Source organism: Prionailurus bengalensis, chromosome F2 (genome assembly GCF_016509475.1).
Source record: "Prionailurus bengalensis isolate Pbe53 chromosome F2, Fcat_Pben_1.1_paternal_pri, whole genome shotgun sequence".
Lineage (NCBI taxonomy): Eukaryota > Metazoa > Chordata > Mammalia > Carnivora > Felidae > Prionailurus > Prionailurus bengalensis.
This window is the reverse complement of record NC_057353.1, coordinates 23,798,081-23,826,046: the sequence shown is the minus strand read 5'-3', so window position 1 is coordinate 23,826,046 and position 27,966 is coordinate 23,798,081. Positions and strand designations below refer to the sequence as shown.

Here is a 27,966-nt window from a genome sequence, read left to right as displayed (position 1 = left end):
TAATAAAGGATGGAGGAAAGAGAATGAGGGACATGGTGATTTTTTTTTTTTTTCCTAGGAAGAATGAGGACTCGGTAAAAGGCTGGGTTGAGAAGACCCCGTTCTTCTAGGAGAATGGAGAGGGGCCCAGTCTAGCCGCTGAGCGCTAGGGCTGTCAGAGTACCTTCTATAGTAGTTCACCTCCAGGGAGACAACCACAGTCGTGGGGGTTTTCTTTCATGTGCCTCCTTTTTAAACCTCTGGGTGAGATTTCAGCCATTTAATACATGCATATATTTCTTTTTTTTTTAATTTTTTTTAACCTTTATTTATTTTTGAGACAGAGAGAGACAGAGCATGAATGGGGGAGGGGCAGAGAGAGAGGGAGACACAGAATCGGAAGCAGGCTCCAGGCTCCAAGCCATCAGCCCAGAGCCCGACGCGGGGCTCGAACCCACGGACCGCGAGATTGTGACCTGAGCTGAAGTCGGACGCTTAACCGGACGCTTAACCGACTGAGCCACCCAGGCGCCCCTACATGCATATATTTCTAAGAAAGGGAAACTCTGCTCATTGCAGTGACCACTGCTAGGAATAAACTATGTTCTGGTGTGAAATGAACTCACACTTCTCTGGTGCCTAAGTACGTCAGTCACTACCTGTTGGTGTGAGAGCTGCGGACAGAGTTCAGCCACCCAGGAGGGACCGTCCTTTGCCCTCCCCAGTGACACTGCCATTGGGAAGCAGCTCAGCAGTCAGGAGCTAGTACTGCTTCATGGAGGAGCCCTGGGCTGGAGCTACTTGGAAAGCAGACAAACTTAGTATTGTTGTCTGTTGTTAATTCTCCTGGGGAATAATGTCCCAATAGATTTCTGTTAGGTGTTACCAAGAGGTAAATGATACTGAAGGTCATCTCAGTTGCCCAGACTAAATGGTTTTAAAAGCCTTTTATGGCATAAAAGCATTGGAGGGAAAAAAAATATTGTGGGAAAATGTAATTCCACCCTTGGAGCTAACATGCCAGCTTCATACACGCAAGTTGTCCATCAGTAATGAATACATCACAGTAGCACGAGATGACAACGGGTCTATTGGAGACAAGAGCTAAGGGGAAGGCTGCAATCCCCTTTGACCCACAGCCAACTCTTCCTTCAGCAGCTGGATAGAAAGCCTTTTCTGTACTAAGTATTATTGATCTTCTCAAGGGAGCATAACTCAAGCTTTCCACTCTGCATTTATAGGGTGATCAAATCAGATAGACATTTCTAAAAGGGCTTTCAAGTCCTTTTTCTAAGTCAGGCTGCTCATTTAATTCACATATCTTAGATATAAATATTTCCATTGTTTGAAATGCATTTGTCGTACATAGAAGCTGTTGGCCCTGGAATAAAGGAGGTCTGTTGTAGCTTACACTTTGAACACTTTCTCAGGAGCAGGCAGTATTTTCAGATATTTACCATCTTAGTTAAGCCGAATGCTTTTAGTTCAAAACCACATTATTCTACAGTTCAGTTAAAAACTAAGGGGAAAATAGGAGCATGTGGGATGGCTTTGTCACTCAAAGGGTTAAGTTCTAATGAGTAACAGAAAGCATACCTGTGGAGGTATGTGAATGTACGTGTAGATAATTGCACGTGTACACACACAGAAGCCTACACTGTCATGTGTGAGCGGCACGGCAAGGCATCCCCCAGGAACTCAGAAATGAGAGTTCCCTGTGAGAGTGAAATTTTAAAATGAGCCTGTGATGCTGCACAAAGATATACAAAGTGAGCATAAGTAATAGCACAGCTGTATTACAGCAAGATTTCTTTGTAACCTAAGTGTATTAAAACATCTAAACAATTGGCCACCCAAAGTAGTATAGAAAAAAAAAAAGAAAAAGCCAGAGGCAAAAATTGGCAAAGCCCACCCAAACACTGTCCAGAGGACAGAGAAGCTGTGGCCAGAACCTTGGAGTATTGCAGTGGAACTGGCAGGGACGTTTGTGTTATGGGGCAGGATGCAGGGAACTGTGGCCAACCGTGTATGGCCTTATTGGCAAGATCATCCAACTGGGGAAATGGATGCATCAGCCCTGCTCAGCCTGATGCCTGTAGATATTTGATTGATCTCATGCATCTTGTCCTGAGTCCATGCTCACTGTAACCTTCTGATTTCGGGTGAGCTTGTCATGGAGGTCTACCATCAGGAACAGCATGCACTGGTGTTCCCGGTGTAACCCCCTTGGCCTATGTCATGTTTACATTGCCCATTGTGAACTAATGACTTGACCTTCTGGTGTTATACATCAGGATTGTGAGCTCTGGTGATGTGATTCTGCCCCAGGGGATGGCTCTACTTCAAAGTGCTGATGAAATTGGGTTTCTAAGCCAGGAAAGCTGAGATGAGATTTTGCATGACTGCTAGGGAAGTGGAGGGGAGGATGACTGGGAAACTATGTGGTGGTTCTTTGTCCCACTGTTTCCATTTCCTTTCCATCAAGATGCTTACTTTGTTTTTAATTCTAAGTGATATTAAGTAAGGTGTAAAACTTATATTTTTATCAATTGTGGGAGTGACTGGGCTAAAAAAAAGACTGAAAAACACTGCCCCAGAATGTGGTAAACATATTTGCTTTGAGCCCTCTTAAGAGATAGCCAGCTTATTCCCTAGGCAACATCCTCAGCAAGTTTTGCCTTCCTGTGTTTAAGCATGTGTATTAGTCAGCCCGGCTGCTATAACAAAGTAAAATACCACAGACTGGGTGGCTTAAGCAACAGACATTTATTTCTCACAGTTCTGGAAGCTGGAAGTCCAAGATCACAGTGCCAGTATGGTTGGGTTCTGGTAGAGAGCCATCGACCTGGCTTACAGATGGCCTTCTTCTCCCTCTCTTCACATGGCCTTTCCTGGGTACATGTGTATGCAGAGAGAGAGAACTGTGGTTTCTCTTCCTCTTTAATAAGGGCACTGGGGTGCCTGGGTGGCTCCGTCAGTTGAGTGTCTGACTCTTGATTTCATCTCAGGTCATGATCTTGTGGTTCATGGGGTTGAGCCCCACGTGGAGCTTCAATGCTGACTGTGTGGAGCCTGCTTGGAATGCTGTGTCCCTCTCTTTCTGCCCCTTCCCTACCCATGCTCTCCTGTCCCTTTCTCCAAATAAATAAACCAAAAATAATAATGATGATGATGATGATAATAATAATAATAATAATAAGGGCACTAATACTATCATGAAGGTCTCACCTTCATAACCTAATGTAAACCTACTTACCTCCCAAAAGCCGCACCTCCAAATAAGAACACATTGGGGGTTGGAGCTTCAGCATATGAATTGCGGGAGACACATACATTCAGTCCATAATAGCATGTATGTGCACACACATACACTCTGTACATTATTTAAAGTAAAAGTGAAGTCTTTAGGTTATTATGAGCCAGGGTTAACTAAGGTCACGTTTGTGGTATGAATGATAAATCTTTAGAAATCAAAGCATATTTTCATTATTTAATGGTCTATGCTTATCATTAATATGTAGTATTTTTGGTTAAGAAAAGGGAAGTATCCTGAAACAGATGACTTCTAAACTCACTTTCCGAAACCCAGAATTCAGAGTAACTTTTCATAGCAAAAGGGAAATACAGGATGCCTGGATGGCTCAGTCAGTTAAGCATCTGACTCTTGATTTTGGCTTGGTTCATGATCTCATCATTCATGAGTTCGAGACCCATGTCGGGCTCTGTGCTGACAGCACAGCGCCTGCTTGGTACTCTCTCTCCTGTCTCTCCCCCTCCCCCTGCTTGTGTGTTCTTTCTCTCTCTCTCTCAAATACTTTAAAAAATATTTTAAAATATTTAAAAATGATCTATTAGTTGACATGAAATTAATAATTCATGAGTTTGGTTATTCTTACCACTTACTCATTTCAGTATGTTCGGTTCCACAAGCATGTGCTAAGAGCCAGCCCTGCGCAAGGCAGCGGCATGGACGTACCACAGCCTGCCGACAAGAGCGCCATGGCTACGTTCAAAGAAGTAGCAGTGTTTTTAAGGATGGGACTCTGAAGTCCTGTAGGAAACGGGTGTTCTTTCCACATAGAATATAAAAGTAATCCTGCTACCACTTATGTAATCTGTTTAGAATCTTCCAATCTTTACTGATTGGCAGTCTCCATAGAAAATATCTGATTTCTATTTAATGACTTCTGACGTTGCCATAAAGCATTTGCTATCCGCCCGGTCCTTGCAGACATTTGTCTGGGGGAATCTTCATGGCACTGCTTCTGCCCATACCCAGCCCTCCACGGCTCACCTGTGAGGAACTAGATGCATACCCTGCTGTTACCATCTGCTGTATCTGTTCAGGGCCTCCATGCCAACTATAGCAAGTAACCTCTCAGTGTTGGTGGATGACGTGTGCTGAATGTTGTTTGATGTCGTGTGGCCTGTATCTGACTTCTTCCTCATATGAATCCCTGGGGTGGGGGAAGAGTCCCTCAGGATTCATAGATATGGTCTGTAAAAATAGATGAAAATGCTTACTGCAACAACTATGAACATGTATCCTAATTTTGCTTCCTGGAAATATTCTGACAAGTCTTTTTTAAATTTTTTTTAATGTTTATTTATTTTAGAGAAACAAAGCATGAGCAGGGGAGGGGCAGAGAGAGACAGAGACACAGAATTCAAAGCAGGCTCCAAGCTCTGAGCTGTGTCAGCACAGAGCCCAATGTAGGGCTCGAACTCACGAACCATGAGATCATGACCTGAGCCGAAGTTGGACACTTAACCGACTGAGCCACTCAGGTGCCCCCTGACCAGTCTTTTTAATGAACTACTGTGGCTCCTCAATCCTGTGTCGCTGGTGTGGCCCTGCCTGACACACATTACTCCACAGAACAAGTAGCAAGCGCAACACATGCCTTCCAAGAAGATAGTCCAGGAAAAACTTCTGTCCTCTGCATTATATGTCTTGTTTAAAAAAGCATTTAATCTCACTCTAGAAAATCTAACTGTATATCCTCCTTCCTGGCCAGTCTCCACATGACTACACCATGTTGGAACCATTGCCAGCTGGATGTAATCATGTAAGGCTGGAGTTTGGTCCATCTCTAGTCAATGTTTTTTTTGTTTGTTTTGGGGTTTTTTTTTGGCATGCTGTTAAATGGCTGTATCTGGGTACATTAGAATCACCTGGAGCATTTGTGAAACATCAAGATTTCAAGGCTGCACTTCATAGTTATTCAAAGTCTCTGGGAATCATATCCCAGGTGCCTCTGATAGGCAGCAAATAGGGAGCCACTGCTTTACAGTACATTTATTTTCTTACCTAGCCATTTATGAATGCATAGTAAAGTTGAGAATTTTTTTAAGATGTAAAGTAGGCCCTAGAATGTACGTCCACCACTCTAGTAATCTTTTTTTGTCATAAACTTGACATACAGTGTTCGTGTCAGGTGTACAACACTGTGATTGATATGACAATCCTGTGCATTCTGCAAGCCTCACCTTAAGTGTAGTTACCATCAAAGTTATTACAGTGTCACTGCAATATTGACTATATTCCCTGTGCCGTCATTTCCATCCCCTTGATTTATTTAGTTTTTACCTCTTAATCCCCTTCACCTATCTCACCAATGCCCTCTCAACCACCAGTTCTCTTCATAGATTTATGAATCTATTTCTGTTCTTTTTTGTGTGTTGTTTTTTAGATTCCACATATAAGTCAAATCATAGGGTATTTGTCTTTCTCTGACTTACCTCACTCACCAAAATACTCACTAGGTCTGTCCATTGTTGTCACAGATGGCAAGATCTTATTCTTTTTTTATGGCTGAGTAATATTCCTCTGTGTGTGTGTTTGTACCACATATTACTTACTGATTCAAATATAAATGCACACTTGGGTTACTTCCACATCTTGGCTATTGTAAATGCTGCAGTAAACATAGGGGTGCATATATCTTTTTGAATTAGTGTTTCTCTTTTCTTGTGGCAAACACCCAGTAGTGGGATTACTACTGTAGTGTATGGTATTTCTACTTTTAATTTTTTGACAAATGTCTGTACTGTTTTCCACAGTGTCTGCACCAATTGACATTTCTACCAACAGTGCACAAGAGTTCCATTTATTTATTTATTTATTTATTTATTTATTGAGTGAGTGAGTGAGTGAGAGAGAGAGAGAGAGAGAGAGAGAGAACTAGAGAGCAAGTAGGATAGGGGCAGAGAGGGAGACAGAATCCCAAGCAGACTCTGTACCGTCAGCACAAAGCCCAGTGTGGGGCTCAAATTCACGAACCAGGAAATGACCTGAGCCACAGTCAACAGTCAGATGCTTATTAACCAACTAAGCCACCCAAGTACCCCAAGGGTTCCTTTTTCTCCATACCTTCAACATTTATTATTTCTTGTCTTTTTGATACTAGCTAGCTATTCCTACTGGTGTGAGGTGACATCTCATTGTGGTTTTGATTTGCATTTCCTTGATCATTAGTGATATTGAGCATCTTTTCGTGCGTCTGTTGGCCATTTATATATCTCTTTGGAAAAATGTTTGTTCAGGTCCTCTGCCCACTTTTTAATCAGATTATTTTGGGGTTTCGGTGTTGAGTTGTAGGAGTTCTTTATATATTTTGGAAATTAACCCCTTAATCAGATATATCATATGGAAATATCTTCTCCCATTCAGTAGGTTGCCTTTTCATTTTGTTGATGGTTTCTTTCTCTATGAAAAAGATTTTTATTTTGGTGAAGTCCCAATATTTTATTTTTGCTTTTGTTTTCCTTGCCTCAGGAGACAGATCTAGAAAACCTTTGCTAAGGCCAATGCCCAAGAGCTTACTGCCTGTTTTATTAGTTTTATAATTTCAGATCTGATGTTTGGGTCTTTAAACCATTTTGAGTTTATTTTTGTGTCTTGTATAAGACAGTCATCCAGTTTCATTCTTTTGCATGTAGATGGCCAGTTTCCCCAACACCATTTACTGAACAGACTGTCTTTTCCTTATTGTATATTCTTGCCTTCTTCATCCTACACTGACAATATAAGCATAGGTACAATTCTGGGCTCTCTATTCGGTTCCCTTGTTCTATGTGTTTCTTGTTGTGCCTATACCATACTGTTTTGCTTACTATATAGCTTTTCAGTATAGCTTGAAATCTGGGATTGTGATGCCTCTGGTGTTTGTTTGTTTTTTCAAGATTGCTTTAGCTATTTGAAGTCTTTTGTGGTTCCATACAGATTTAAGGACTATTCCAGTTCTATGAAAAATACTATTGGTATTTTGATAGGGATCTGTAGATTGCTTTGAGTAGTATGGGCATTTTAATCATACTAATTCTTCCAGTCCATGAGCATGGGATATCTTTTCATTTGTATCACCTTCAGTGTCTTTCCTCAGTGTCTTATAATCTTCAGAGTACAGGTCTTTCACTTCCTTGCTTAAATTTATCCCTAGGTATTTTATTCTTTTTGATGCAGTTGTAAATGTGATTCTTGTCTTAATTTCTCTTTCTGCTACTTCATTATTAGTATATAGAAACACAACATATTTCTGTATATTGTGTAACCTGCAACTTAACTGAATTCATTTACTAGTTCTGATAGTTTTTTGGTGGAGCCCTTAGGATTTTCTATATATAGTATCATGTTATCTGCAAATAGTGACAGTTTATTTCTTCCTTACAAATTTGGATAAATCCTAAATTTGTAAGCTGCACTGTTACGGTCTCATATTTTCCAAATGAAGCACATGGGCTTTGTGACAGCTTTATTTCTCATGGTTCAGTGACTCTATCTTTTCCTCACAACTTTAAGAATGTATAAGCAATCGTGTTTGCCAGAGTCTGTTTTTTCTCCACTCTCTTCTGTATGGCTATTTAAGTTAAATATTAACTTTAGATTTGATCTTTAGATTTGCAAAAATAACTTTTGCTTGTACCCCTTAGATTGAAGACATTAAAAGAACTCTGTGGGACACCTGGGTGTTGAGTACCCAGTCAACTCAGTTAGTTGAGCATCTGACTTCAGTTCAGGTCATGATCTCATGGTTCATGAGTTCAAGCCCCACATGAGGCTCACTGTTATCAGCACAGAGCCTGCTTCAGATCCTCTGTTCCCCCTCTGTCTCTGCCCCTCCCCCACTCATCCTCTGCCTCTCTCTCTCTCTCTCAAAAATAAATAAAATGTTAAAAAAATAAAAATAAAAGTACTTTGTAATTTCTGTATTTCCTTAATGCTGTAAAATTGAATAACAGTGAAGTACATATAAAACCAACTAACTCTGATGAAATTTTGAGTATAAGGAGTCAGAGAAAAAGTATGTAAGGAACACACTGCCTCAAACTCTATCAGATAATATCCCTTATCACAGGAGGGTAGGAGGGGTTTTATAAAAAAATAAATCTGCCATAGAATAATGAGGTTCTTTCTCCATGAAACACCAGCGTAAATTATCCTAATGGGTTTTTTGAAATAGGGGCAAATCTGTTGATGAAAGGTCACTTTCTGGTGCCGCCGCCACTTCTTTCTCTTGGTGGAGGTATGTGCTGGTCACAGCACCAAGAAAGAATTCAGAAACAGGAAGATCTCACCTTTTGAGGGAAATACAGATCCCCCTTTCTCTTTGCTCCACTGAGATACCTTTTCTGGGCCAGGAATTCATACTTTCAGAGAAAATTGCCAAATTTATTTATTTATTCATTCATTCATTCATTCATTCATTTATTTATTTTTATTTTGAGAGAGAGAAGGGGCAGAGAGTTAGGAGAGAGAATCCCAAGCACACTAAGCACAGTTCCCCATGTGGGGCTTGATCTCACGAACTATGAGATCATGACCTGAGCTGAAATCAAGAGCCAGACACTTCACTGACTGAGCTACCCAGGCACCCCGAAAATTGCCAAGTTTAAAAGGGGTGGTAGCCTTTGGGGGAGCTTATCAGGTTTAGAGAAGAAAGCACAATTGGTGACATAGGATTTTATCCTATTTGGGAAGTTTGCATCCTTCAAACTTCTGGAGGATGGAAAGTGGGATAATGCTGTTTGCTATGTTTTCACCCCTGAATATAACCTGTAATTGTGGATCCTTGGGAATTGTCATTTCTTGGCTTAAGATACTACATTATATGTTGAATTACATTTTGTCTTAAGGAAACACAGGAGCTATGTGATTTTAGGTTTTCAGCTACTATAGCTATTTTCACACCAGCAGATTGGGATAATAATGCCTGCTTCCTAAGATTTTGGTGAGGCTTTAAACTTTGGGAAATACCTTGTATAAATAGTACATAGTCTCATAACAATAAGTTACTACTCAGCACAGGAAGAGCAATTAAAAGTCTAAGTGGACAGTATGTATTTTAAGTATTAAGGATAATTGTTCTTAAGCTCCTCTGTAAATCCTTTAAGTTTGGTGTGAGGGATGGAAGTGGAGGACAGGAAGGAAAGTGAACAGATGCCAATTTCTGTAAACAAATTGGTGGGTGGTTTCTCCCTATTTACTCAAGAGATGCTGTTGTCAGCTCTTGCCTGTTTGCAGAGAAAAGGGCCACCTGCACTCTGTGACCTTGACTTCACCTCAGGAGATGAGAGTGGCTGATTATCCACAACAAGAACCTGTATCTCCCACTCCCCTTCACCCATTTTGCCCCTCCCACACCCTCCTCCCTTCTGGCAACCATTAGTTTGTTCTCCATATTTATGAAGCTATTTCTGCTTTTTGTTTGTTTTGCTTTTTAGATTCCTCATGTAAGTGAAATCATGTGGTATTTCATGTGGACTTATTTCACTTAGCATAATATCCTATAGGTCCATCCATATTATCACAAATGTCCAAAATCTTATTTTTCATTGCTGAGTAATACTTCAGTATTTATATATATGACGTTTTTATCCATTCATCTATCAAGGGAGACTTGGGTTGCTTCCATATCTTGGTTATTGTAAGTAATGCTGCAGTGAACATAGAGGTGCATATATCTTTTCAAATTAGTATTTTCATTTTCTATGGGTAAATACCCAGTAGTGGAATTACTGAATCATATGGTATTTCTGTTGTTAATTTTTTGAGGAACCTCCATAGTGTTTTCCACAATGGTTACACCAATTTATGTTTCCACCAACAGTGCAGAACGGTTCCTTTTTCTCCACATTCTCACCAATGCTTACTTCTTGTCTTTCTGATACCACCCATTCTGAAAGATGTAAAGTGACTGTGGATTTGATTTGCATTTCCCTAATGATTAGTGTTGCTGAGCATTTTTTCAAGTGTCTGTTAGCCATCTGTATGTCTTCTTTGGGAAAATGTCTGTTCAGGCCCTCTACCCATTTTTCAATCAGATTGTGGTGTTTGGGGAGTTGAGTTGCATAAGTTCTTTCTATGTTTTGGACATTAACCCCTCATTAGATATATCATTTGGAAGTATCCTCTTCCAGTTTTAGTAGGTTGCCTTTTTGATTTGTTCGTTTCTTCTTTGCAAAAGCTTTTTATTTTGGTATAGTCCCAATAGTTTATTGTTGCTTTTGTTTCTCTTGCCTAGAAAAGTGTTGGCTAAGGCTGATGCCAAACAGATTATTGCCTATGTTTTCTTCTAGGAGCTTTATGGTCTCAAGTCTCACATTTAGGTCTTCAATCTGTTTTTATTTTTGTGTATGGTGTAAGAAAATGGTCTAGTTTCATCCTTTTGCTTGTAGTCATCCAGTTTTTCCAACAGCCATTTATTGAAGGAACTGTCTTTTCCTTACTCTATATTCTTGCCTCCTTTGTCATGGATTAGTTGACCATATAAGCATGGATGTCTAGGCTCTCTATTCTGTTCCAGTAATATATTTTTGTGCCAGTACAATACTGTTTGATTACTATAGCTTTGGTAGTGTATCTCAAAATCTGGAATTGTGATACCTCCAGCTTTGTTCTTTTTCAGGATTGTTTTTGGCTGAATATTCAAGGTCTTCTGTGGTTCTGAACAAATTTTAAGATTATTCTTGTTCTGTGAAAAATGCTATTATTTTGATAGGGATTGCATCGATTGTATAGATTGCTTTGTATAGTATGGTTATTTTAACAATATTAATTCTTCCCACCCATGAGCATGGAATATCTTTCCCTTGTGTTAACAGTTTCTTTAATCAATGTTTTTGGTGCACTTGTAAATGCAATTGTTTTCTTAATTTCTTTCTGCCACTTTGTTAGAAATTGTTAATAGGGGCGCCTGGGTGGCCGAGTCGGTTAAACATCCGACTTCAGTTCAGGTCACAATCTCGCGATTTGTGAGTTTGAGCCCCACTTTGGGCTCTGTGCTGACAGCTTAAAGCTGGAAGCTGCTTCAAATTCTCTCTCTCTCTCTCTCTCTCTCAAAAACTGAATAAACATTACAAAAAAATTTTCTTTAAATGTTTCTATACAAATTATTAGTATATAAAAATACAACAGATTTCTGTATATTAATTTTGTATCCTGCAACTTCTGAATTCATTTGTTAGTTCTAATAGTTTTTTGGTGGAGTGTTTAGGGTTTTCTATATATAGTATCTTGTCTTTTGCAAATAGTAAGTTTATATCTTCGTTACCAATTTGTATGCCTTTAATTCTTTTTCTTAATCTGATTGATATAACTAGAACTTCCAGAACTAGGTTCAATAGAAGGGGCAAGATGGACATTCTTAACTTATTTCTGATCTTAGAGAATAGCTCTTAGTTTTTCACCACTGAATATGATGTTAGCTATGGGCTTGTCATATATGGCCTTTATTATGTTGAGGTATGATCCCTTTAAACTCATTTGTTGGCAGTTCTTATGAGTAAATGATGAATTTTGTTAAATGTTTTTTCTTCATCTATTGAGATGATCATACAATTTTTATCCTTTTTGTTAACGTGGTATATAACATGGATTGATCTGCAAATATTGAATCATCCTTGCATCCCCCAGAATAAATCCCAGTTGCTCATGGTGAATGATTCATTTAATGTATTGTTAAATGAAGTTTGCTGATGTTTTGTTGGGTATTTGCATCTGTATGCATCATATCTATTGGCCTGTATTTTTTTTGTAATGTCTGTCTGGTTTTGGTATGAGGGTAATGCTGGCCATGTAGAATAAATTTGGAAGCTTTACTTCCCCTTCTATTTTTGGGAAAAATTTGAGGAGACTGTGTATTAACTCTTCTTTAAGTATTTGGTAGAATTCACCTTTTGAATGCATCTAGTCCTGGACTTTATTTTTGGGGAGTTTTTTGATTACCATTTCAATTTCATTACTAATAATTGATATGTTCAGACTTTCTATTTCTTCTTGGGGCACCTGGGTGGCTTAGTCAGTTAAGTGTCCAACTCTTGATTTCAGCTCAGGTCATGATCTCACAGTTCGTGGGATGAAGCACTGCATAGAACTCTGCGCTAAGCCTGCTTGGGATTCTCTTTCTCCCTCTCTCTCTGCCCCTCCCCTGCTTGTGCACAAGCTCTCTCTAAATAAACAAACATTGAAAAAAGATTTTCTATTTATTCCTGATTCAGTTTTGGAAGATTATATGTTTTTAGGAATTTATCCATTTCTTCTAGATTATCCAATTTGTTGGCATATAATTTTTTGTACTAGTCTCTTTTAATCTTTCATATTTGTGTGGTACTAGTTGTTCCCCCATATTTCTATTTTTTCCTTTCATTTTTCTTAGGAGTCTGGCTAAATGTTTATCAGTTTGATTTTTTTCTGTTGTACATTTACTCGCTATTTCCTTTATTTCTGCTCTGATCCTTATTATTTCCTTCCTTCTACCAACTTTGGGCTTTATTCCATTTTTCTAGTTCCTTTAAGTATAAGGTTAGATTGACATCTTTCTTGAGGTATTGTAACCTGTATTGCTAACCTGTATTGAGATCTTTCTTGAGGTAACCTGTATTGCTATAAATTTACCTCTTAGAAGTGCTTCTGCTGTATCCCAAAGATTTAGATCACTGTGTTTTTGTTTTCATTTGTCTCCGTGTATTTTTTTATTTCCTCTTTATTTGTTGACCCATTGGTTGTTTAGTAGCATGTTGTTTAGTCTCCACATGTTTGTGGGTTTTTCCTTTTTTTTTTTTTCTTATAATTTCTGGTTTCACACTGTTATGGTCAGTTAGGATTTTAATCTTCTTAAATTGAGATTTGTTTTGCAGCCTAACATGTGATCTGGCCTAGAGAATGTTCCATGTGCACTTGAAAAGAATGTATGTTCTGTATATAATCTGTTAAGTCCATCTGGTCTAATGTATCATTCAAAGACACTGTTCCCTTATAAAGGGACAAAATGACAGTAATGTAATAACAGTAGGAGACTCTAACACCCACTTGGGTAGATCATCCAGGCAGAAAATAAATATCTGTTAATATTTACTTTATGTATTCAGGTGTTCCAGTGATGGGTGCATAGATGTTTACAATTGTTATATCCTCTTGTTGGATTGATCCCTTTATCATTATGTCATGCCCTTCTTTGTGTCTTGTTACAGTCTTTGTTTTGTATGATGTAAGTATTGCTATCCCAGCTTTTTATAAGTACATATCTATCAATAATTACCTTAAATAATCTAAATGCTCCAAAAGACAGACAAGACCCATTTATATCTATATGCCTACAAGAGACTCACTGTAGACTGAAAATGAAGGAAAGAGTAGGAAGATACTCCATGCAAATGAAAGCAAAAAACAAAAATAATAAGTCCAAGTAGCAACACTTTCTTGAAAGGCAGATTTTTTCATATGTAAAAATAACATGATTATTGTAAACAATCCTAAAGTATTTAGAAAAAGAAAAAAAAATCCTGGGACTACAGAGTCAAAGACAACAACTGCATTGTCATGACTTTAATGCTTACAGAAAATGCTCACAGCCCCTGTGAAGAGACTCCAGGAAGTTTGACCCATTGAGGAAGTTGCGTTAAAAATGTCATCTGCAGGTTCTATTCTTACTTACGCAGTAGATGCTTTATTAAATGTCAGTTTATTAAATAATTTAAATATTTTAATATACTTAACGGACTCTTGTCTGTTTAGTAGAGTATGTACTCTATGTTCTAATTATGCCACATAATTTGAATATGCAGATTAATTCTGGTGTTATCACCAGTGCTGCATCAACCTGAATTTCACCTTGGTGTTCTGCAAGCAGGCAGGAATGATGCAATTATTAGAGAAGTCAGAACTGTTTAACTTTTATAGCTATCACAATAGTATAAATAATGGTAAATGTTAACATTTTCAGCAACAAATAATCTTTTCCCCTGGGAAATGAAGTGTGCTCATGCTTAATCCAAGCCTTGTCAATATTTTTAAAGGAAAAGAAACAAGAGGAATGGCTAATCTGACTAGCAGAAAATGCATATAGATAGCCCTAAGGAACAAGCCTTTACGCCTTGCTTTTATTTTCTTACCTTCCCTTCTGTTGTCAATTTTTCCCCAGGCCCAGATTATATCAAACAGAGATTTCAGGAAGGTGTAGATGCTAAAGAAAATCCAGAAGAAAAAGTACCAGAAAAGCCACCTACACCAAAGGAATCTCCTCATTTTTATCGCAAAGGCACGACACCCCCCAGGTCTCCTGAAGCAAGTCCCAAACAAAGCCACTCTCCCCAGCCCTCCTCCCCGAAACCCACAAAGAAGCAGAACCCTAGCTCAGGGGCAAGACTCAACCAAGACAAACGGAGTGTGGCTGATGAGCAGGTGACAGCCATCATCAACAAGCCTTTGATGTCAAAGCCTCCCACGAAGGAGGTGGGAGCCATGGTGCCCCTTTCCAAGTACTCTGGCCGCCACCACATCCCTAACCCCAGTAACGGGGAGCTGCATTCTCAGTACCACGGCTACTACGTGAAACTGAACGCCCCCCAGCACCCCCCGGAAGACATGGAGGAAGATGAAGGATCGAGCCAGTCTTCCTCAGCGCTGGTGCACAAGCCATCACCCAACAAGTGGAGTCCCCCCAAATCTGTGACAAAACCAGTTGCCAAAGAAAGCAAAGCTGAGCCAAAAGCTAAGAAGTCTGAACTTGCTATACCAAAGAATCCAGCAAGCAACGATTCATGCCCTTCTTTGGAAAAAGAAGCCAATTCGGTAAGTTGTGCAAGATGTGTTTTTTCTTTCTTTTGGTTCTTTTCAGGTAGCGGTGTAGGATAACTTGCATCTCGATGACAGCTCGGCTAGCGAAAGTTCTGATGAATGAACATAGGACTGTATAGGGTAGAGCTTAGCATGTTTGTAGCCTAAGACAGCAAAGAACTGTCAGAGCAGAAATTCCTCCCTGCTGGCTCAGCCACCCACCTTAGACATTCAGATAGCCGAGCTATTGGTGTGTCACATGTTAGCAAGCCTTTACCCACATTTCTTGGTAAGTTTTGTGGTCACTTAGTTTGAACTGCTTTAACAAAAATGCCATAAACTAGGTGGCTTAAACAATATTTCTTTCAATTCTGGAGGCTGGGGAGTCCCAAGATCAAGGTGCCATAGACTTGATGTCTGGCAAGAACACAATTCCTGGTTTGTAGACCGTCTTGCTGTACGTACCCTTACATGGCTGAGAGAGAAATAGCATACTCTGTGGTGTCTCTTCTCGTGAGGGCCCCACCCTCATGACCCAGGGCCCATCTCCCAAAGGGCTCCCCTCCAAATACCGTCACATTGGGAAGTAGGGTTTCAACATACAAATTTTGGAGAAACACAAACATGTAGTCCTTAACTGTAGCTAAGAAAGGAGTCATGGGACCCTGACCAGGGCCAGCACCTCTCGGAGCCCTAGCTGGGAAGAGGCTTTTCCACTACCATTCACTAGGTTCTTAGCCCTGCTTTCGACCCTCACGAAACACATAAAGGAATGGATGGAAAACAAGACGTATCTGTATGTATATGCGTACAAGAGACTCACTTCAGACCTAAAGAGACAGACTAAAAGTGAAGGAGTAGGAAAAGCTACTCCAGTCAGCATCTTTAGAAAAAAGAACATCTTTGGGGCGCCTAGGTGGCTCAGTTGGTTGAGTGTCCGACCTCAGCTCGGGTCATGATCTCGCAGTTTGTGGGTTCGAGCCCTGCGTCAGGCTCTGTGCTGACAGCTCGGAGCCTGAAGCCTACTTTAGATTCTGTGTCTCCCTCTGTCTCTCTCTCTGCCCCTCCCCTGCTCATGCTCTGTCTCTCAAAAATGAATAAACATTAAAAAAAAGAAAAAAGAACATCTTTTCTAGCTATTGCGAATTATTCCCCTAAATACTTAGTTTGGATTTTACTCAATTAGCCAGGCTTGGCTTTGCAACTAGAACATTTTCTTTTCAACTACTTGAGAAAATTGCTTTGGTCTTCTAACTTGTCAGAGATTTCAGTTTCCTGGTAAATGCTAGTTTTATTGTCAGTCTGGAACACTTAAGGTTTTTAATTCTTCAACCATATTATTGCTAATGTCATTTGATAAGCATGTAGAGATTTATTTGTTCAATGATATAAGGAATTCATACTTTATCAAATTCTATAGAGTTTATAAAATCTGGAAGCTGACCAGCTGATCTTTTGACCTAGTCACATGTTTTTTGGAACAAAGGTGTTGCTTGTTAAATGTAGCTTAGGGAAGAAGCCACAGCTGACCCAATACTTAGTAATTTCTGAGACTTTTCCGTAAATGTGCAGATTAATAAATTGGGCAACAAGAATATAATACCACTGTAAGTTTTTTTTTCTTCTGTCGGTTAAGTTTAACAGGGTTAAACTGTTTACAATTAAACAGTAACAATGTTAAAAAATTGAAATTCATCTTTTTTATTAACTTACCTTTGATGTTTCTTAGGTTTATTTTGCTAATATTTACAAACACCAGTTCTCATCTTTTTAATTAACTTACCTTTGATGTTTCTTAGGTTTATTTTGCTAATATTTACAACACTAGTTCTCATCTTTTTAATCATCTAAATATAAATCAGATTAACTGCGTTAACTTCCTGAGAGTCATCCTCCATGGGGATAAATGGTTTTCAAAACAGACTAACTCTATTAGTGCTGGTTTGCCGGACTTACAAGGGTGAAATTCAAACAATGCAAGGCCATATACAGTGTCTTGTAAACTTTCTTTAAAATGTTACTAGTGTGTGATAAATTCACCACCTCCTTGTTTAGAAAAAGTTATCTTTTTTACTTCTGTGCAGAACCATCTGATTCCTGGAGGTAGCTGGGCACCCTCCAGCTGGGTAGGTCGGTCTCTAGGGTCCCTTCCACGCCTTAAGGTACATGAGGCCTAGCACTCCACAGCCTCTGTGCGTGACAGGAACCAGAAGTCAAGAGTGCCTTGGCATCTCCTTGTGAAGATTTTAACAATTAACCTTCTTTTCCTGATAATAACAGAAAGCTGCCTTTCACACTCCTGGTGACTGTTTTCCTGACAGTTAAGAAGTGATAAAACCGTCATAAAGGTAGTTAATGAACCACCTTTAGAACAAAGGAATAGTGCATACAATTTTGACATAGACACTGTATAAGCTAGAGGTTTACAAATAACTTGAAAGCTCATAGGAGTATTCACAATAAAGCACACACTGGACGGAAAATCAGACTAAATCGGTGTTCCTGGTGGGCAGCTGAGAGATCTGGTTTGAGTCAGAATCGCCCATTTTTAGGCTGGTTGGATACACTGGAATCTGGACTTTTAGTCACCAGCCTATTGACTGAGACAGTATAGGCTGGTGGCTAAGCGTGTGGACTCTGGTGCCAGATTTTCTCTAAGTTCAAATCCCAGTTGTGTTGCTTCTCGGCCATGGGCCCTGGGGCAGGTTTCCTACCTGTTCTGTGAGTTGCTCTTCTCCACTGGTATCATAGTGTTGTTGAGGAGATTAAGGGAGTTAGTGCTTCCTTCCACAGTTCTTAGCACAGCGCCTAGCACCTAGATAGGTGCTCAAAAAACAATGGTTATTACGGTTTCAACACTGTAGTTGCTAAAGCATAAAATAGTTCACAAATATTCCAATAGATTTGGACCCATTCTCAGGATCACCCTGGATATTGATCTTCTAGAAATAGAGAAAATCTTCTGGGACACAGGCTGACACTAAGCAAATAAGAGAAGGGAGGTGATGCCAAGGGATTACTCTAGCATCCCTTCTCAGGAAACATGTGACTCCTATGGGCCATGGTTGCACATGGACTAATGTCCCAGGGAAACCGTTCTGTGTGGTACCAACATTTTTGTAGGATTTTGCAACTGACAACTTGTAGGAGCCACGAGAGACATCGTCACAGCCTTATCAAACAGACCAGCAAGGGCTCTCCTAAGCAGGAATCTTGACTCCTTCTGAGAACTGCCTGCACTTTTTCTTACCCTTTACTCTCTTCCAAGTCTATTTTGAAATTTACCTAATCTTGCTTTTCAATTGTTATAAAACTTTAAGGCATCCCTTGAAGTTACACACACGCTGAAACCCTAAAAACAGTAAATACGTAAAAACTTGGCTATTAATACTAAATTGTGTGCTTTCCATGTTTTTAGAGAAGTTTTAGATTTAACATAAACTGTAGTAGCTCACCAGACTATTCCTCACAGTTTTAAAACAGGAATAGTCTTTTGAAGGAAAAACGGTAAATTTCTTGAGCTAGAACTTCTTTCCACATTTTGCCGTCCTACACTTTCTTTTCTAACTGCCTGAAAGTTCTTCCAATCAAGACTTGCACTTTGCCGGCTACAGCTTCTTTTATTCCACCTGCTTCAGTCAGTCTTGAAAAGCAAGACTGATTTTTTTTTTTTCATTTTGCTATTTTAAGCTACAACTGGCTACCACAGTCATGTTTATGAGACTTCACCTTAAAGCTTTCCACCCCGTGCCCAGCCTAGGTATCTGAAGAACACAGAGGTCACGTCTCAATATCTACCTATTAAACATAGCATCCCAGAATTTATTTTCCACCTGGTTGCTGTTTGAACTTTTTATGCCTGGCTCACCCTCATCTTTACCGGGTCATCTTTAAAAATGGCTTCATAAATGGAGTTGTCCTAGTTGGATAAATAAATACATGTCAGGTGTTCAATATATACATACGTATCCATCCAAAAATGCTAACCAATTCAAAAAGATAAATTCAGGGAACTTGTACGGATTTATGAAATGGGAAGTAAAAAGTCCAGACTCACCTTAAACTTTTGAAGTTAGATTCACCAAAGGCACTTTCTCTGTTAGTCTGCTTTTCCTCGGTCCACTGTAAAACACTGAACTCTACATTATGTTGTTCTGACCCCATATACTTTTCCTTGCCTTTCATATCATGGTCTTTGGGAATTATAAATTAAATCCCCTGACTCAGAAGAGTTAAGTGAATCCAAACTCCTTAACATACTCCTGAGCAAAATCTAATCAAAGTTTGTGATAGTAATATCATTTCCTTAATTTCCATGCTGAGTTACAATGTTAAAAGATTATTTCAATTATTTTCTGAGGTATAAATGTTTCTTACATTATACATTTTAGGTTAATCATTATTGATGAGTTACATAGATTAGGACCCTTCTAGTAACTTAGGACCAACTGTTCTTCTAGAATAGTTGTATTCTATCAAGATTTGATGTTTTTTTCTGCTACCATGAAATCATAGGGTATAGATTAAAATGCCATTTTTAAGAACTTGATTAGAAATTAATTATTTTTAAACCAAGTCCTGTGGCTATAATAGGGATGTGGGGAAAAAAGGGGGCTCTGAAGTAGACAAAGTTTAATTTTAGTTCTGTAATTTGTTTAAACTGGATGAGTAACCTCGGGCAAGAAACTTACCCTCTCAGAACTCTGTGAGATGGAACTCCTAATCACCTGTGAAGAAGAAATAACCTACCCAGAAATGCTTAGCCCACTGCCTGGTATATAAAGACGTGCAGTAAATGTTGCTTTTTCCTCCCGTTTACTTGGGGTTTAGGAACTAGGGCTTTTCTTCTTCCTAATACTCCCTATCTCAACCCGTGTTTACTTCCTTTTCTCAACCACCCTGACTTTACTAATCACCCTGTTCATCATTTAAGATGATGAATTCATAAGGTCAACTACCACACCCACAGTACCTGGAAAAGTACCAGATGATAGTAGGTGTCCATAATGGAAACCTGAATGAATTGGACAATCCGTATGTGTGGGCACACAATGGTGATCAATGCAGGGCCACTGTGGAACTCAGTCTAGGACAAAGACAGAATTTAACAAGAAGTGACAAAGTATGAAGTGTCAGGATGACAACGACCAGGACACTCTGACCTCTGCCTCTGAGGTTGTGGGCCCATCTGGGGAGGAAACCTCCTAGAAGGGTATATGACCCAAGCTCTAGACCTTGTGACATGAGCAGTGGACCAATGACAGTTCCAGTCTTCCTTAACACCCCCCACCAAAAATCACACAACTGTTTCCTCATCTGTGAAATAAGAATTAAAATACCGACGCCACCCACCTAAAGCCAGTTTAGAACACATTTAATACTACTTAAGAATTAGACTCTATTTTAATAGTAAATACCAAGATCATGTCTCTGTAATAAAAATGGCCAAGCATGAGCAGCTCTGAAAAGATGGGTCATAAGGTTGCCTTTTGTTTAAACAAGTAAACAAAGTTTGGGTACCTTGGCTAGCTGGTATTTGTTGTAGCCTTATTTATCAAAATAGGACTCTGCAGTTCATCAAATAGAACTTGATTTCCGAAATGTTGTGGCTGTGAGAAAAGACGTAAAGAATTAGACCTGTAAAATAATTTCTGCAAGTGTTCAAATTCCCGCTCGCAATTTTTACTTCCAGGATGTGGTGGTGTCGAAAAATACGACCAGGAAAAAGACCCTCATTTTGAGTTTTCCTAAATTTTTCCTGAGAGGCCTCAGTATCCTAAAGATCTTATTCTTACTTTCCAACTGCCTTCATGAAGAAACAATTCTTCCTCATCTAAATTATGCCTTAACAAAAAGTCATGCCCACTTTCCATTAGTTCCTGACCCCAGTGTGGCAAACTCTCTCTCACCCAGACTGTTGTCGAATGTTTTGAGGTGAATGTTGAGATTATTTGTAAGTCATTTTCTTAGATTAAATCAAGACTGGAGTCATTTCATAGTGAAAGTGCAGAGACGGCTCCATCTAAATACGGCTTATGCTATTTTTAGTTTATACTTTTTGGAGCTGTTGTCATTTGTTCATGCCATATTTACTGCAACGGGGTTGAGTTTTTTTGTATTTTTGGTAATCGATTTTATGAGCTAGTTTACATATTGATGTTAACATGGAAATGTTATGCCTTGTTTTGTTCTGTTCATTTCCAGGGCCCTAATTCAGTCATGATTGTCCTTGTCATGCTGTTGAATATCGGGTTGGCCATTCTTTTTGTTCACTTTCTAACTTGATTGGAATTAGGAAAGGTAAGAATAGCCTTAATTTCTACATAAAAATCACAGTTTCTAACGTTCTTTTCCCATATTCAAATTTATTTTTTTTTTTAACAACTGCATATTGTCCTTCACTTTCATTTTGGCTGTGCCTGAATGTGATTCAACATAGTTACTTAATGATATAACTGTTTTGACCCCTCAGTGAAGTCATGACAACTAGCGGTGTTAGCCCACACTTCCCTGCCGTGGCGTCATCAGCCCTTTAAATGGCACACCCCAGTCAGACTCAGACTCAGGGAAGGAGGCTTGGAATTAGGATGGGATCGCGAAAGAGATGACACTTGGAAAATTCAGCCAGAGGACCTGTTCATGTTCCCCTGGGAATGCTTTGTGGCTTTGGGGTCCTCTGGGAGCTGAAGCAAGCAGCCGTGTTGGAGAGCAAAACTTAATAATCATTCTTTTTTAAAATCTGCTGAAGCAGCCCCATCCGGCGAAGTTCTTGGCATTGGCTACTCCATCTGTCCTAGCAGAGTGTGACTAAACTGGAAATGTATGGAGCTGCATTTTTTTTTTTTTTTCTTGATGGAAGTCAACAGCTGCCTTACTATTTTGCCATCGGACGTTTTTAGTAGGGAGCTGGGGAAACGAGCGACTGCCCGAGGAATGCGGTCGGAGGATTGTGTTGCTGTGGCCACAGTTCCAACGCTCACTCCTGTCTCATTGGAAGAAATAGGTAGCAGCATCACTCACCAGTCTTATGCCGTGACCTGCTGCTTTAACATCTCCTGGAATGTTCTGGGAGAGAACGTTTCGTTGGCTTGTGCACGACTATGTTCATTTTTGCCGTTTATTGAAGTAGGATGTATAGTCCTCTACAATGTGTGGTCCCGGCTGGATGAAACACACTTGTTGCATCTCAAGGAAAAGAAACGACACAATTCTAGAGAAGATGTGTTCATTTCGATAGCAATACATCATTGTTTTCATGTCATGCAGTCTTCCAAAACCTGTAACAGGCTGTTTAAAATTTAGCGATGTGAAGGCATTATACCTTCCTAAGAAAAAAATTGAAATATTTTTAACATTACCGAGATGAATTATTTATGCACTTAGGAGGTGCTAAATTTTAAAAGCTGAAAGACAACAGAATTCTAAGAAGTATAGTCAAAGTATTGCATGGATTGCAGTAATCGGTGTTTAAAGGATTCAGTTTCATTGCTGACGTACTTTACAACCAAATAAAATCTTGTCAGTGACTATGTTAATTCCCATGAAAGTTAAGCAAGATGCTATTAATAACTGCTCTAATCTTTTTTTTTTTCCTCCAACTTAAATTTTTGTTGAATACATTCAGGTAGAGCATAAAGCTTTGTTAAACCTCTGCTTCTCGATTTTATGCCTTTCGTGTCCTTCAAAGTCCTTTCGTAATTTTATTTCACATTTTAAAGGTTTAGACGTTTTTATTTAAATATTTGTCTTTTGCAGTCCTTTGTTATTCTGACATAATCTGATATTTTTTTTTTGCTGTTTTATAATTTATCCTTTATTACTCAAACGCATGCTTACTTAGAGACACTACGTGGTCTTTATAAAAATAATTATTTAAAAAGAAATCAGGGGAGGAAAGGTATCTTAAATCTCTGTAAGACATTACATCGTGGAGAAGGAGCTAGCTATTCCTAAATATTTTTCACAGTCTGCATGGTTTAATCAGATTCTTGTTACCTTGTTTGCTACCTTTTCAATGCAGAAGAGACAATTCACAGGTTAGCACAGGTGTGGACTGAATGCTTTGTCCCCTGCAGGGCAGTAACCCAGTGGTGTTTCTTGCAGAAGTGCAATATATTGAGAATCCTGGGTGTGACCGATATGGAATAAAGAAGAAAGCAGAAAGAGAGCAAATGAAAATTACAACTTGTATATTTATTTATTTTTTACATTTTGCTTTGACTTTTAAATTTAGGAAGTACGTTTTTTTAGCCAAGAAACGTTTCAGCTCCTGTGTCAGTCTCCGTACACTCACTGCGCCTTCCTAACCCCATAGCTCTTGATGCTGGGAAAGCGGATTTTTTTTAAAAAATAAAACAAAATATTTAATCTTATTAAGTGTTTATTTAAAACGTGTAATGCTTTGGAAATAATGGGTAACAGATAACTAAAGGATATGTTTATAAAGTCAGCATGTTCCATTTATAAATATGTGTATGATTTATAAGCTTTTTTAAAAACAAAGCTCAAATTGTTGGTATTTTTCTAAAATGTGCACAGCTGTATTTTACATGAAAGGCTCTTTCTAATGGGTTGTTATACTGTACTCTACATTTTGGACAGCACATGAAGTCTGTCAATGTACTTAATAAAACATGACCTTGTTTATTTAAAGTTTCTTGCTGTGAAAAAGAACTCCCTACCTGTGAGTTCCTTTATTTATAATCCTTGAAACCAAAATGTATAATGTACAGTTTTCACAACTGTATCTGCTCTAATAAAAAAAAAAGTTGGTTATTAATAAAGTTGCAGGTGTGTTTCCTTTGTGAGTAAATTATGTGGAATTTTTTGATGGTGGTTGTATTAAAAGAAAGATCTGCTGAAAAATTAACAATAGAAATGGGGTGTAAAATGCTCAGAGAAGCCACATCGTTAGGAGGTACTCATACCGTGATGTTATTTCTTTCTGCATTTCTTTCTTCCCGGGTGTTTCAGATAATTTTGTAAAATAAGATTCGTTTTTCTGCTGAGTGCCTTCATTATTTGTATTAGGGCCTTATCTGGGGTTTTATGTCTGCTCCTGTTTTTAAGGAAAACCCAGAGTTGGAGTAAATCCCCCTCCTGCTTGGGTACTTTTCAATTAATTAAAGTTTTTGGATGATTGTGCCCCAGATAAATTAATATTTCGCTGTGGCCCCTGTTTAGACACATTTCTGGAAGCTTAAGCACACTGTGCAATTGAATAAGCTTACTGCCACTAGAATTTCCAGCCCCCGGGCTCCCTTTGAGGCTGTCCGATGCTGGCCTAGGCGGCCTTGACGCACCGCGAGCTGCCAATGAGGTATATAATAAAAGGACCACCTCCAAAACGGCTTCCCAGGGAGCTGCTGTGGTGCTCTTAAATTCCCAAATTAGTCACTCCTGTTGAAGGTTAAGGTATTGGAGACCCCAACATAAATAATGCATAAAGTTATCGCCTCTTAAGTTGTAACAGATTTATCAACTTAAATGATTAATCTCCTAGTAAATCCTAAAAGAATGGAACACAGAACACACTGTTTTGGAGCAGGCGGCAAAGGTACAGGGTGCAAGAAAGATTATTGATTCCAGTTTCATGTCCAAACCACAAGTTTTGATGGCCGAAGCCAAAGCTGGGGTGAAGTCTTTGTGGTTGGGAAATCTGGAAAATATTCTACATGCCCTTTTAATGCAATAGCTATTTCGGGAGCTATGGTAAGCAGGCTCCCCAGGCATACGCTCAGTGCAACTCGCGGCCCTCCTCCCATGCTTCGGAAACTTGTGTAGCCTCCTCTTTCCAACTTACTATGTGGCTGTACACGTGGCATATTTCGCCAGTACAGGAACCCAGCAGTTCAGCAGGCTGAGTTTCATGATCCCAGGTTTGTGGTCCAGCATTTCCTTCGTACCCCAAAAGTACTGAAAAGTACTTCAGTGTTCTGCACTAGCCTCTATAGGAGTCTCATTTATGGGAGTAGGAGCAAATAACAAAACATATAGAATAAAATGACTACTGCTGAATGAATGGATATGGATAAAATTCTGGCTACGGTCATGATTAATTGTGGATTTTTCTCAAGCCCAGACCCTGGTTTCCTCATTTGTAAAATGGACATAACCGTAGCACTTAGCACACACTTCGCCGCGTGGTGGTGAAGGAGAAATGAGCTCATTCATGTTAAGTGCTTAGTACAGTGCCTGGCGCATAATAACTTGTGTTAGCTTTTACCAATTGGAGGAACTAGGAAAAAAATTTTCTCTGTCTCAAACGCATTAAAAAAAATACAGTGAGGGGCGACTGGATGGCTCAGTCGGTTGAACATCCGACTTTGGCATAGGTCATGATCTCACGATCTATGAGTTTGAGCCCCGCATTGGGCTCTGTGCTGATAGCTCAGAGCCTGGAGCCTGCTTCAGATTCTGTGTCTGTCTCTGCCCCTCCTATGCTCGCTCGCTCTCTTCCGCGCTCTCAAAAATAAACATTAAAAGTTTAAAAAAAAAATAGATCCCACTATAAAGGACCCTTTTTAAAGGTTATGCCACAGGTCAGATTATGTTCTTTCCTCAGTGGTGAACACTTAACAGAGTTCCTTCTCTACACTAAAATGCCATTTTCTGTACAGTATGATGTGAGACATTGGCTTTACAAAGAATTTTCATGTCAATGACTTGTTAGATTCTTATGAGATCCCTAGGAAAGAATTCTCCAGTTAATGACTTGCCTGAGGCTACCTGCCAAAATGTTAAAAAAATTATATTAGTCCCAGATCTGACTCTCAATGTGCTATTTCATTTCATATGTTGGTTATCATTACTCCACACTGTCATCCTCATCAACCATAAAAAAGTAGAAAATATGTTGAAATTGAAAGTAACAGTATGGGTTGAATGAACCCATTTTTGTAAGTTCCTTAAGGACACTTGGTCGATTTAACTATAGTAAAGTTTATTAGAAGTTCTGAATGATTTATACTCTACTGTTTCATGACTTTTAGTCAGGTATTTATGATATTTTTGAACCTCAGAAAATATTAAATATTAACTAAAGTTTCACATTTAAATGGTATTTTGGAGTCAGAAGCATGTCATAAATGAATTCTGTGTGTGTGTATGTGTGTGCTTGAACTTGATCTCAAGAATTAACCTAGAAATTGCACATTGTGCCTAAAAGACTTAAAAGATTTAGACAGATACTGTAATGGTCTTTTGATACTTCATCGCAGTGTTCCATATAGTTTCTTCAGTATTCTCTTGAATCTGGGATTCTCTTGAATCCCAAATCTGATTTAGGTCAAGTATTAGAATTAACACAAGAGTGAGGGCCTAACCTTTGTTCGGCTAGTGATTGGTAAAGCAGTTTGCTTACTATGATAGTGTATCAATCTTTGCCGAGAATTTTGGAGAGAAGATGTGGAGGGAGAGATAGACTCAGCAAAAGATATGACAGTATTGATGTACAAGTCTTTTCTTATTCCCATCCTTGCCCCAAGCAAACTCATTCATGAAACATCAAGAACTGTATGGAGCATTTGATGGAATTATGATATTTGTTCAAAGGAAAGCAACAGAGGTCTTTGATTTCAGGAATGTAAGTCACATTCCTGCCATTGATGGCACATATTTGGAAGAAAAGAATCTGATAGATAAATATCATATTCCCATGCAGTCAAAGTAGAAGTGAAGGTGAAAAGCCAAAGATCATCTAAAATTCTCCAGTTCTGGGCATGTTCTAACAACAGCTTCTGACCGCGGGAGCCAGTACCTAGAATCACGTAGCTGCTGCTGAGATGATTGATAAAAAAACAAAAAGATGCTCACGCATAGCATTGTTGTAGAGCCAACAGGTGTGGACTCCATCCCTTAAGGGCTAGACCTAGCATTTTGAAAACAGTTTTACATCAGATAATTGGGCCAAATAAAAGCAAAGGTTAGAAACATTCAAATCTAGGGGCACCTGGGTGGCTCAGTCGGTTAAGCATCCGACTTCGGCTCAGGTCATGATCTCGCGGTCTGTGAGTTGGAGCCCCGTGTCGGGCTCTGTGCTGACAGCTCAGAGCCTGGAGCCTGTTTCAGATTCTGTGTCTCCCTCTCTCTGACCCTCCCCCGTTCATGCTCTGTCTCTGTCTCAAAAATAAATAAATGTTAAAAAAAAATTTTTAAAAAAGAAACATTCAAATCTATAGAACATTTAAAAGGTAGACAAGTGTCCCTTAAATCTGTTTCTTACTCCTCAGTCCACTGAGACCAAGCAAGAATTTGGGAAGTAATCTGAACACAAGAAAGCTGCAAAGAATGCAGTGCATCTGTGCCCACAATAAGGTTTGATGCTATCTACATCTGTTTGTCATGATACAAAGTAATGTGGGGGACTCAGCATAATTTTTCATTTCTCACTGTCCACGTCATTTCCCAGTATTTACGTACTTTACAATTAGGTTTTCTTCCATTAGGATTTTTGTGTATAGAAAGAACTCCATTTTTTCTAATAATCAGATCTATATTTTCCTTCACAAAAGAGAAAACCCTACGCTGTATTTTTGAGTTTCCATTGGCTCACTCCAGCTATCAGCAATTTACCTGTATTTGTGTTGACATTCTAAAGACTACCTGAGTAAATTATAAAGGAAGCACTGTAAGCCTACTTGCTACCCTGCTCTTTAAGGAGTTTTACTTTTATTTTTTACTTTTTTAAAGATTTTATTTTTAAGTAATCTCTACACCCAATGTGAGGCTCGAACTTATAACCCTGAGATCAAGAGTCACATGCTCTACCAACTGAAGTCAGCAAGGCACCCCCCCCACCCTTTGTTTTTTTTTTTTAAAGACAAGCTTTCAGGAATTTTAATGTGGCCTATGGGTTCACTACACTGCCTGACCCCTCTGTGCCCTGCAAAACGTGAGCTCTCCATTGCACTGAATCATGGTTCTTTGTCAGT

The 27,966-nt window shown here is 39.1% G+C and overlaps 1 protein-coding gene across 1 annotated transcript in view; it reads left to right on the top strand.

Moving 5' to 3' along the window:
- The window catches only part of JPH1 (junctophilin 1), an 83,917-nt gene extending 60,104 nt beyond the window's left edge, over positions 1-23,813 (top strand). Inside the window, 4 exon segments of the mRNA XM_043601219.1 lie at positions 14,400-15,049; positions 21,239-21,293; positions 21,296-21,334; positions 23,138-23,813. Coding sequence (XP_043457154.1) covers positions 14,400-15,049; positions 21,239-21,293; positions 21,296-21,334; positions 23,138-23,340 — 947 coding nt within the window. The 3' untranslated portion in view covers positions 23,341-23,813.
- The last annotated feature ends 4,153 nt before the right edge of the window (positions 23,814-27,966 follow it).